Genomic DNA, 13,449 nt, shown 5'->3' with positions numbered 1-13,449 from the left:
TCAGTATTTCCATACCGCGCGATGCGATGATTTCACATTTCTAATAATTCGAACCCAATATTTAGATAAACGTGAAAAAATATTTATGTAATATAATGCAACACGTACAAAGTAAAAAGATCCATGTTTGTTTTCGTTTCCTTTGCATGAAAGATATGAAAAAAAAATGTTGGTTCTTTCAGGTCAGCAAACAAGTTCAGACACGTTTGTGTCGTACACTTTACAAAGGGGTTTATTTATATGCAATGTACATTTAAAGGGAAAAGGTTGCTATGCTAAGCAAACAATTTTACTAAGCAAAATTTTTCCTCCTACTTTCTTTTCCCCGTACCTAAACAAAAAATAACTACATATATTACTATGGAATGTGTAATTTTCAAATCTTTTTATAATCTTGTTGTTGGAGTTGTTCTTTTAGTTATGGAAAGTGATGACGATGAAATTATTATTTTTTCTTTTTTTAGTTCGCAAACTGGTTGTTATAAGTTCCAACTCAAAAACCTATATAAAATCAAATACTATACAATTTGATCAAATTATTTCGAGCGAACAGTACGTGCACAAATATTTTGCTCGCCTAAACTCAGAAAAACATACAATAAAAATAAAAACAAAAAAAAACTAACTCAAAATGATAATAATGACTGATAAAATTGGTCGATGCACTGAAACTGTCAATGTCATGGCAAATTTGGTTGCAATGAGGAGAATTAAGGAGCTAAACAAAAAGTCACGCGATTAACTAGTTTAGTGGTCTAGATAATGGAATAGTAATCATATTCATATAATTACTGTCAAATAAGTTCAAATATTTACAAAAATAACTGATAAAATATTCCCAATGGACCAACCAAAAAGATCCGTTGAGAATTAATAATTAATTGTAGTTTCAGTTGGTCTGAGTAGAAAGACTGATGGTTTTCAGTAAATGAGAGCGTTCTTTCAAAAACGTTTCATGGCTGCTTTTAATTCCATTTTGTATTATAAAATCAGAACGGAACATAAAGTATTCAGGCATGTCTGCTATAAACTTCGCACTCCCGCGAATGTACGATGAAATTGAAACTCTAAATGGAATGTGACCCTATTACATTCGGAGTTTCGGACGCGGGCGGGACACTCGCACCGTGCGACTGTCATAGCAATGAGTTTCACCTAATATTTCGTTTATTTATTGTATATACCACTACGAAGGAATGAGAGCTAAATTTGTGCTAATGTGTTAGTATATAAATATTGCATATAAATACATAGATAAAGACATTGAGGCCATTAGCCATCACGTGGCAAGGGAGACAAGAACATTTCAAACTTTTTGTAATTTGAATTAAATTCATAGTATAGTGAATAATATTATTATAATAATTTGCTACCTGATTTAATTATACATTGATATTATTGCAGAGTTTCCTCTGATCGTATCATTGAAATGCGCTCGTATATACGTTCGTACATATAATTCCCTTCTGGTCCAGCAAGGGTCAATCGCTTTTCCTTAGTGTTTTTTAAATCAATTCTTCTGATCGATAGTCTGGATATCTTATTTCTTTGAACTCGTCTATTTTTATATTCAATTGAAATATAAAGCAAGAAATAGGCTTAGTAAGTCTAGACAAAATTGGATAGTTATTCTATTGTCTAATTTATGGCATAAATGGATACCAGATAAATAGAATTAAGGTATCAAAGTAAACTTCAGTAAGTCGCACAAATAATAAACTAAATAAATAAATATATTAGGATAAAATCACACAGATTGAGCTAGCCCCAAAGTAAGTTCGAGACTTGTGTTATGGGATACTATATTCTATAACAAATACAATCACATTGAACCCGGGCCAATCCAAAAAAGATGATGAGAAGATGAAGATTTTCCATCATGACCCGACTGGGGTTCGAACCCGGGACCTCTAAGTTCAGTGGCAAGCACTTTACTACTGCGCCACCGAGGTCGTCAAACTGGTAAAGAAATGCTGCTCATGAAAGGCCTAGCCAGCACTTTTTAGATACTCGCGTAGAAAATATCTTCCGATAGCGATACCTAGGTTACGGCTGCGCTTTAAATAGACATGACATTATCCATTTTACGATCTACGGGAAAAGACCGTAACATTTTTCATTTCCCACTTTCTCGTTTAATGAGGATAGGATTACGAAAGTGTAAGAGTAAGTAATGCTAAGAAATTTTCCCAAGATATTTTTTGATTGATCAAAATTTCTGCATTGGATTTCCTAAAAATCTTTTCACCCGATATTGTCACCTCCTCACATTAGGTCCTTATTGATTTTAATCCTTAATACACATAAATAACTTTTTATTGGCATTATTGCGAACGCTAACTAAACCGTATGAGAGGCGTCAATAATAATGTACCAAAAGGGTCTCCTCTCAGCATAACGACGTAGTGGTAGCAGGAAGTCATATCAGAGGCCTTTAGACTTGAACAAAATTTGACACCAGTGTTAGCAATTACACACTAATGAATGAGCATGTTGTGGCGACAACCACGACGCTGGTCCTGATACCAAAGATAGGTACTATTATGATAATGCTACACTTCTACCTCAGGTTATGGTCAAGCCACAGACCTGGACGTGCGGCTGGCGGCGCCGAGCTGGGTCGCGCGCGGGGGCTCCGCCACACTGCAGTGCCTGCACCAGGTGCCTCCTCATCTGCTCTACAAGGTGGAGTTCCTCAGGTCCCAGTCTAAGCTGCTGCAGTACGTCCGCGAGAGAGTGCCACCCTTCACTAATTACACGTTCAGTGGAGGAAAGTTGAATGTAAGTTTGTGCAGAGTAAGCATTCGCTGAGTAAAAAATAAAAATTTTAAATAAAAAGTACAATTAGTATAGAAAAACAAATTATTATTATTTAATGTAGAAGTTTTATAGTTTCTCTAAATAGGACACAATAATGAATTTAGCTATAGAAACAGGAAATATTTCATTGAAATATTCATCAGGCTCCATTTTATACATCATACTGAATACACTAAATATTGTTATATTTCCTGCGCATATTAGAAATTTCATAAAATATTTTACATAATGAAGCCAAATTTTAGTGATATATGTATAACTGTTCGTCTTTATTTTACTTTGTACTTATATTTATTTTGTACCTATAGAACATATGAACACCAATACCTGTGTGCCGCCTGCCGCCGTTTTGCGTTTTCTTTGCAGGTTAATTTTAACATCAAAATTGAATAGTGCAACCACAGTATTGGTTTTTTAATCAATACAATACAAAATATCTCTATTACGCATAAAAATAATATTAATGCAAAATAGTATATACATATAGACCAAAATAATATATACTTATTGCTAATTATATCCAGTTATTATCGTCATAAGTATTGCGACATCAAAAGGTACAATTTTAAAAGAATAACTGGCAATTATTAAACATAAATACATTTATATTCCGAACTACCTTGTGATAATATCGCCCTCTGTGATTGCATAAATTCTATACAGAAAAAACATAAATTTACCTTAATCAAGTCGGTTTAGAACAATATACCTACTTAATTAAATTAAACGTTCGCCAGACACTTCCAATTTATATTCCTTGTTTCATTATATATAAAGTAAGAAATATTCCAAATGAAATAGGCATGTAGTAGGTGTGTGTGTATACAATATTACATATGATCGTATTGAAATGGCTTATGCTGTGACGTATCTACTGCGAACGAACGACGTAAAAGAAAATTATAAGAACCAGTAATATAACCTACCTTAATTATATAAAAGAAATAAAACAAAAATAATAATGTATTAATTGAGACAAGAGATAATGTAATTTTTAAAGCTTATTTTGAGTCTCAGTGCTAGGCAAAGTCCTCTACTTTTATAGAATATGATTAAAAAAAAAATTAAAAGAAACGTCAATTTGCTGGTTACTTGGTGAAAACATTTTATAAATTTAGTATCATCGTTGAGTGAAGTTATGTATGTAGTATATTTGATGAGTGAAATATAGAGTCAAACGATTTGTTTCCGCGAAATAATGAAAAATGAAATAATGATATAAATCAAAAATTATATAAGTACCATGCTATACTTAAGTGCAAATGATGATATAATATCCAAAATATTGTAATTCATGGAAAACTTTATGTCCTTATGTATTTTTTATTTGTATTAGATTGATAATTTCCATCAGCAAATTAATTTATTTAGTTCATAGAAATAGAATTATATTGCTTAAATCAACAATCCTAGTCATTTTCGGTACTATGTGTGTACTATGTAGTATCGAAATAGTATCATACATACGTACATGATCAAACAATAATGGTTATAAGTATCGCTTTCCCATTTTAATAAACGTAGTTGTTAAAATACAACCAATTGCGTAGCTATAATTATTTAATCGATATATTTTTTATAGGTACTCGATTGTTCTAGTTTATGATATTATTTTAATAATTGTTAATTGCTCCTATTTATTTTAATTTGTTTATTTTAATTCGTTACGAATAAAAAATTGTTTTTCTAATTAACATTCCATTGTGATTTTGCGAAATAAATGTATGCAATTAAAAAAACTTAAAATTAAAAAGACTGAAAAAGTATTAAAGTGACTTGAATAAAAATTTAATCCTGAAATTATAAGAACGAAAGTCGCAGTTATCTCAATTATAGAAAAAAACACATTTACGACAACTATTTACGATTTATTATAAATAAAATAAAGGTTCATGGTATGTCACCAATTTGTCCCCAGATGTCTTTGGCGACGGAGAACTCTATAACCATAGACAACATGGACCCGTCTGCCTCGGGGCTGTACTGGTGCGAGGTGTCCCTGGAGACGCCCATCTTCACAGCTGCCTCCCCCCCTCACCAGCTAACAGTCGTATGTGAGTGAAATATGATTATCATTCGGAGTAACACCCGCGCTGAATACTTAATGCTCGTATTACAATGAATAACTCATACCACGATACATTTCTTATATCCCACAGCGTATATAAAAGTGAATTATCTTATGTAACTTACTAACGAGTTGACATTTCCCTCATGGTATCTTATGATGATAAAATAAGTTAAATTTTACTAGTAGTTAAAATATGCTTGATCTTTACTTCGGACAGATGATATGACTTAGAACAGATAGCAGACGAGAGAAGTGACCACTAAAACGCATAGATCATCATCATAGGATGCGTGTAACTATATTTTTTGAGCCATACCACCTACGTAGTTCTAGAGAACTACGTAGGTGGTAAGGTAGACCTTACTAACTTTGTCGGGGTGCAATGCGATGCGACGCGACGCGAAAGTAACAAATATATGGATATACACAGGACACATCAGCAATAATCGTCCATCATTTGATATTTTCTCATCTAGTCGCGTCGCGCCATTTTGTATCTGTGTAGAATGCGATATCTTGTCCACCAGATTCTCAAAAGCACCCTCCGGTCATCACCTTCGGCAAGCCAGACGTGGTGGTGGGTGGTCTGCTCCGGGCGAACTGCACCAGCGCGCCGGCAGCCCCCGCGCCTCGCCTCACCTGGTACATTAACAATGAGAAGGTAACTTGAATATCACTACAATAAATAATAATAATACTTCAAATAATAAATTAGTAATTTAAGAAAACCCCCTCAGAAGTTTCTGGCATCATCATTTCATCTGATAGAAAAGAGGATGGTTTCCAAACGGCTGAACACTCATTTTACACTCTCTCACTGTCAATTAAATTATCTTCAAAAAAAAAACTAGATTAAAACACTGTTTTTATATCTGTGGATCAAAATCAGTTCAGCAGTTTGACTGCTACGATGCCACGGACAGACAGATACACAGATACGTTAAACTTACAACTCACCTCTTTCTGTCGTCGGGGGTAAAAATATACCTAGTTACTTATGTACATTAAAACATTTATTTATGAACGAACACAAAACTCGTGGGAGAGGTAAATCACTGTTTGTTTATTACAAACCCCAGGGGCGATTTGGGCTAACGCGTCTTTTTCATTAATATTTTTGTCGCGTATTTTATCATTCAATTTATTACAAAATAAAGAAAGTACGTTTATTTTTTGTTGTAAATATTTATTAAGTTTTTATACTTTGGTTTGGTTAGATTTTGTATTCTGATTCTTTTTATTTCTTTACTATGTCAAATTTGACGTTGGTATCACCAGCGCGTCGCTGTTCGTTTAAACTCTCTGCTCTGTACACGTTAAAGTTAAAGTCAAAGTTGACGGTGCAACTCACCCTAATTATACCTACGAACCGAATGAATTAAACTTCTCGGAGATTCTTCTCATAGGCGATTGGCTTAGCAACATATCTTCATTGAATCTCTTTCATTTCCATCAAGCCTGCCATACAGCTAAATATGGCCTTCGAATTTCGCAACTCATAACTTTGTCTAATCCGTATCTAAGGTAGACGTGATGTTGTATGTAAATAATAAAAAAGTAGTTTGAATCTTACCAATAAATTAATGAATTTCTCGTCTCCGAATGTCAATACCTATCTAAAAATCATTATACTTTTACGTAACATTCCCTTCAATAACCAATTTGTCGGTACATTAAACCGCGCTCATTGCTCAAATCTCCTTAACTGGATTTCCTGTTATTTTCACATTTAGTAAACAATCCAATTTATTTTTGTGTTTCATTTAATTCACCGAATGAACCACGATCAAATAAATTGGGCTGTAAAATAAACAGATTGTTTTACATAACCGTTTCAATTTTGTTTACTTTTCTCGAAGGAAATATAATATTGAGTTGTTGACGTCTTAATCCATAAAAAATCGAAAATAAATATACAACAAAAGAGTAGGCACTTTAATACTATCTTGATGTGACTGAAAAATATACCAACATATCAAATAAAAATAACCTAAAATAACAAACAGTCAGAATGATCTCCGTATTCTTAGGCTTTAAGTATATGGTTTTTTATCAAACTATTTTACTTTAGGTGAGTGACGACGCTGTGAGATATTTCTCATACAGAGTGTCAAGCATGACTCGCACCAAAGGGGGGGCAGGGTACCGACACAGGAAGCACCAACACCGGTACATAGCTCCAGAGTTCAACTACACGGCTAAATATTGGGCCCTGGTGAGCGAGACAACCACCCCGCCACCAGCCAACCACAGCAAGCACAGTAAATGCACCCTCAAGGAAGCCCAGAGCGAGGAAATGTCCAAGGTAATTAAAAATCATCAATTTATGTACACTCAATAGTACATCAACCTACCCAAATTCATTGCAAACTCGCCGTAGAGGTTCATGCAGGGTAACTTGATGTGCTGTTGACTGTACAACAAATAACCTTTCTGAACACTATGAGTGGGTTGCACGCGCAAGTCAAAGTCAACATCAAAGTTGACTGGTGCAACTCACCCTATGTGCACAAGGTTATAATTAACATATTAGAATTCTCATTTGGGACAGATACAAGAGAGACAACGGACTCCGCCTGTGACGCCTGTGTCTCTGTGGGTGTCGATAGCGGAGCTGAGGACTCCAGCCCATGGCAGACTACAGCTGACCTGTACTGCTACTATCCCTGACGAAGTGGGACCAGGCGAAAGATTCGCCGACATTAAGAAGCAAACTGTCGCCGGTAAGCTACTAACCCTTTCATTCATTTATGTCACACTAATGTGACAGAGTCAGTACCGATACCCATAATAAAGTGCCTTGCATGTCAATGTAATTGAAAAAATATTATTTTCTGTCATATTAATTTTGCAATCTTTTTATTTTAAGAAGCATTGTTAAAAAGCATCTATAAAACAACTGAAATGTATTCTTATCCAGCGCTGTACAGCCAAAATTTTATTTCGATTAATGCGAGAACTGCCGTAGAAATGCTACAAACTTCGAGTTCGAAAGTAAATATAAACTGAATTGCTAATACTTTTGCAGTTGCGTTAAACGAACTCAGCTTGAAGAAGCCACACTCGGAGACCAGCCAGGCCAATGCTACGTCAACTTGCCTTCACAATTACCACCCACTATGGCTCGTTAGCTATGGACTCATTATACGGGAGTTTTCGCTCCAATTAAATTGAATAAATTGAAGATTTGCTTCTACCATCTTGTTCATAAGTGATTCATTTGTCACTTACATACTGCTACTTTTTAGATTTATTTAAGCGTTTATAAAAATATGTAACGAAGTTATATTACATTTTTATGCCCCATCGTCTCACTTTCAAGGTAAAAATGGTTGTCCCGTTTATGTTTGCTAGATTCTACGAATTGTTCTATTATAGATATAGATTTTTATATATTTTAAACATACGTACCTTTTTACCTGAATTTTCAAGTTACTGTGTTCAAATTGTTGTGAAAATAGCGATTTGCACTTAAACATTCAAAACACAAAAAACAATTAACGAGTATCAAATGTTATTTTAATTATCCTAAATAAAAGTTGTTTTACATTCTTGAGCTTCGATAGAGTCAATTATATATGATAATGTTCATAAAAAATACTAAGTACTTTGTGAAAATTTTATGACAATATGTTATAATTTTTATATGATGAATCGAAATATCTGGTTTTTGTTTACAATAAAAAATATATATTTGCCATACCATATTATTCACATTACAATAAAGTCATACAATTTTAATGTATGTGATTAATTAAGTATGTACCTATTATTTAATTTCAAATATGTATTCTGAACACAAATGGCATATAAAATTTTTTATCAATACCTGCTCATGCTATTGTATAAGAATATTAATAAATATCATTAGCAAAATTGAATACAGATACAATACACTAATTTGACGTATCCATGGTAAATTATTCTGTAGATACTTACGTTGATAACATATTTTCTACAATTTGGATTTTGCCAAATAAAACAAAAACACCTACAAGAATAAAAAGTGAATATGCCTTCATAAAATGAAGTGTTTAGAGTAGATTTGAAAATATTAGAGATTTAATAGTAATTGTTGTGTACTTTAAAGACCCGTTTACCTAGAATTATTTAGTGTCTGATCCCTCTTTTAAAATAACGGAAATAGGTCCTTGTCATATTAATTAAAATAAATTGAATTGATAAAAAAAATTAAACCAGTTTTCATGCATACATTTCGGCTTAATAATATGAAAGAAAATGTAAAAAGAAAGTTTTATGTCATATTTTCCTCATATTTTATTTTTTGTTAAGGATACCTCAAGACGTTGTCCTAAAAGTACCTAATTAATTACGGTTTCATGTCACTATTTCCAATCACATTATTTTCTCACTTTGATATTACGTTATTTTAATCTGTTCTTAAATTAATACCACTACAGGATGGTCAAATTAAAAATAAATCATTCCCCTCCCTCCATTCTTTGCTGTCGAGCAAGATGACATTAAAACAAAATAGTAAATTTTATTTAGATGCATTTAGAATGTTGGAGTAGGTCTAGGTGAATTAAATATACATAAATAAAGGTGACAATAACCATTAAAAGGTAAAATAGGCTATTTATTAGTTTTTGTGTAATATATTTACTGCTTTTTTATTCTGTCGCTTTACTCTTTTAGGACAACATCTGAAAAACTTCAAAAATTAAATGTTAGACTAACCAAAGATATTATTATGTTTTAGTTTCTGATTAGTTATCGAGAGCACTCTACTGTGTTCGTAATCGTAACATAAAATAATAATATTTCATGTGAATTACAAATAAGAAAATATTTTGAGATTTCGATTATTACCTGTATTTGGCAGAATATTTTCGATATCATTAGTGTTACGCTGTAAAGCAGAAATATTTATATTTAAATTAATTGCCGGAAAAGAGTCGACGGAAAGAGAACACGACGTTTATTTTGTTTTTTTTTTCCGAAGAATATGCCAAAACAACATATACAAACTTACAAAAATTTCATCTTTATATTGTAGATTGTTTTTTGGTGATTTTTCTGTGTTTTGTATTACGATGTAAGAAGTAATATAATAGTAAAGCGGTATTAAAAAAGCAATCTACTATTATTACTATATTTTCATCTTAAATACACACGACAGGATTTCCATGAAAACCCCTACAAAAATCACTCAATAGAAAATGATTTCGAGTTTTCCCCTAATTTTATAACATTTCACCGACTTCTTAGTTATAAAGTTCTCTTTCCTTATAAAAAAGTCGATTCTTTATTCCGGTGTTGAAAGTCTTCCTGCAGCTCTTTACACTGACTATTGTAGAAAATTTATTTGTTAGGCTAAACATGTGATAAGTTACAGATATAATGTGTATATTAAAGTAAAATATATTTTCAATTAGATCGATTGTAATCCACGTGCTACTGTAATTAAAATATTACGTGTATATTGATTATAGAATAGGTACCTATTCTACCAACTTATATAGTGCAGTCAGACCGACAATAGCTTATTTGCACAATAAAATGGCAGAGTTCATTTATAAGAATATTGTTAAAATTTATTTAAATTCCACTATTTTACTTTTTTATATATATAGTTTTTATATATACATATATTTTATTTTATTCCTTTACCTTGAACTGCCCTGTCATTTTGTATTCAGTTTTCTGAGCATGTACTTGATGTAATCGAAAAATACAATAATGAATTTGTCAAACTTTTTTTAACTGAAGTAATAGAATTAAACTATATTAATGTAAAATAAGCCATTGTTGGTTGCTAATTAGCATTTATGGGTACTTAAAATTAAAAAATACTATCGCACGATGTCAGTGATGAAATATTAAAAATGCTTGAAACATTTACCTTGTTTCTTTCAGAATTATTATTCTTTTTCCTCGTTTGGTAAACAGGATATGTAGAAAGAGAAAGGAATGAAGGTGTGAGAGAGGTGGCGGTAAGCAAAGGTTCTTATATTGCTCCAAAGAGATGTTGGACAACCATGGGGCTTATAAAAATATTTACATTCTGAGAATTACAATACAATTTTTGTATTCTTCTTTTTAATGTTTTTTTTTTACTTATAAAATATAAGTAAAAAAAAACATTAAAAAGAACTTCACAATATTTATTAACAAATCACAACTAAATCATACATACTTCATCAAAATCAATCTGTATCGTGCCTGGTTTAAAAGAATAATTTAAGAAATAGCACAAAATACTAAAATATTTTATATTTTAAATGAGCAATATTGAAAATGAAGTCGCAATTGTTTTTACTGTTTTAAAATGTACCTTGTTATCTAAAGACAAAGCACATACTTATTATGCTGTCTCTAAAAGTGTACTAAATATAAGTTATCAAGAATTCTGATTGGAAGTCCATAACTTCGCGTATCGCATAGATATCGATCCGAAAAAGCTATGAATAATTCAAACGCTATTCACTCGACTTGTTATCGCTCATAATTCGACGTGGTCCTACCAATAATAATATTCCGCTTCACTCATTGTATCCATAAATTTTATTATGGCATAGGAAAATAAACACATCGAGGGATTCTTGATTATTTCTCTGTTTGTGACTCTGTCAGAACTTAGTTATTACCATATCTGAACCGTAGACAAAAGAAATATCTATGATCCAAACCGTTGTTCACACATTGATAATATATTTTTGTCTTGCTCATAATTCAAATGAACCATTGTTTTTGAAGTAAATATTAGCTATATTAATATTAATAACCCAGTTTCACGGGGGGACGGGACTTTTAATTTCAACAATTAGACGCTACTATATTATAATTATTTATTTACTATTTCCCGATGTCACACTAGTTGATGGGTCCTGCCCGCGATACCGATATTAAGGTTGAAAATTTTATTTCCCGGCTTTCACACTAGTGGTGTGATGGCTAATGGATGCGACTGACGTCTGTGATTCTATCTTTACCAAGGTTTTTATTGAAATATTCACTTTGAAAATGAGATGAGGAAAGGCTCATCTTTGCGCATTCCCCATTTAGAGCTGTGACGCCCCAAAGCCCATAAAATTTTGAAGAATTGGATGATTTTACAACCGGCCAGGAGAACTTTGCTTGAGAACCCATTTTTTCTTTTGTAATGCTATGTGTCCCGTAGTCGCCTTTCACGGGAGGATATTAAATGGTCCTATTCAAGGCGGGATTACAGGCCTTAGAATAGGACCATTAGAATCTTTTATTTCATATTCAATTTTGTTTCAGGAAGTCAAATGATCGTGATTGCAGAACGCTGTTAATAAAATCAATTATGGTGTATAATCAAATTAAGTGAGGATTTATTTTCTACCTTAATCATCTATTCAAAAATTTTATCGATCAATTCAACAAATTATCGTTTACCTTTCGATATTATTACAGAATGTTATTTCATCGAAATTTGCGTATTCATCTGGGTTTGTTATAGAAGATAACAAAGTTTATGCATAACAGTTATTGGGGATAGGCCACCTGTCTGCAAACTTCCAATACTAAAACCGGAAACTCACGGGGTTACATTTCTCAGAATTATTTTGAAATATGTTGCGATTCTTCTTCGTTCTATTGTCATCTAATGCTGAATGTAGGCATCAACAAATGCACGCCTTTCTCTTCGGTTTTGTGCTTTCCTCGTCCATCTCTTTCCAGCGATGTAGACCAGATCGTCCGCCCACCAAGTTCCGGTTTCCAACTCCAGTTCTAGTGTTGCGAGTATAATTTTGTGTATATTTGCTGTAAAATTAAATTATAAGTAAATTAATATTATTAAAATCATTTACCAATTACCAGAATAACTAAAATGACGTTTAAGTTAAATTCCAAGACATATTTATTTATCTGTTGAATAAACCAAATTTTTGGCCGGATGATCAGCGTACCAACGGGATAATTTTATACATAAATGGAAAAAAATAGAAGCATCTTATTTACCAAATTATATTTTTCATTCCTTACCTTCTACCATTCACGATGTCAATGATTCCCCTATTTTCCACACTTGGTAGTCACACAATTCGGAAAAAAAATGTTCCCGTGAATTTCATTACATCCCGCAATGTATTTCTACTGAGAGAAATTATATATAAAGGAAAACGAAACACAATGAATTAAACATATTAATGCGGAAACATGCGGAAAGTTGGAGCTTTCAGAGCCGAACTTTGTAAATGAGGCGCAATAAAGTTCGAGGATTATTATTACTAGGCGCTCTTCTCTCCTGGGAGATTAATTTATGAATATGCAGCACAATATGTATGTAGATAAAAAAACATAAAGAAAAATAATTTTAGATAAGAATTTTTAATATTCATAAGTCATTAACTTAACACTGACTGTTTGAGTTTAAATGAAAAATCTCATTTGATATTAGGTGCTATAGAATATAATCGAAATCATCTAGTCGTATATGCGAGAAAGAGTAATTAACATCCAGTCAATTATTATCACAAATTTTCACGGTTAAGATATTAATAATAGGATATTAAGAAAAATATATCAGATGTCGTATATCCCTATTATTGATTTAGCCGTAGGTA

At 32.3% G+C, this 13,449-nt stretch overlaps 1 protein-coding gene across 3 annotated transcripts in view; it reads left to right on the top strand.

Annotated features, from left to right (window-relative positions):
• The window catches only part of LOC128676735 (uncharacterized), a 28,183-nt gene extending 17,436 nt beyond the window's left edge, over positions 1–10,747 (top strand). For 2 of the 3 annotated variants that reach the window (XM_053757032.1, XM_053757031.1), the window contains exons 3-8: positions 2,570–2,781; positions 4,739–4,874; positions 5,419–5,552; positions 6,963–7,196; positions 7,425–7,614; positions 7,920–10,747. In XM_053757032.1, coding sequence (XP_053613007.1) covers positions 2,570–2,781; positions 4,739–4,874; positions 5,419–5,552; positions 6,963–7,196; positions 7,425–7,614; positions 7,920–8,065 — 1,052 coding nt within the window. In that variant the 3' untranslated portion in view covers positions 8,066–10,747. The remainder of the gene's footprint in view (positions 1–2,569; positions 2,782–4,738; positions 4,875–5,418; positions 5,553–6,962; positions 7,197–7,424; positions 7,615–7,919) is intronic. The other variant, XM_053757033.1, reaches the window with a different exon arrangement.
• Positions 10,748–13,449: the final 2,702 nt, after the last annotated feature.

The sequence above is a fragment of the Plodia interpunctella genome, chromosome 16 (assembly GCF_027563975.2).
Source record: "Plodia interpunctella isolate USDA-ARS_2022_Savannah chromosome 16, ilPloInte3.2, whole genome shotgun sequence".
Taxonomy (NCBI): domain Eukaryota; kingdom Metazoa; phylum Arthropoda; class Insecta; order Lepidoptera; family Pyralidae; genus Plodia; species Plodia interpunctella.
This window is presented reverse-complemented; position numbering and strand designations above follow the sequence as displayed.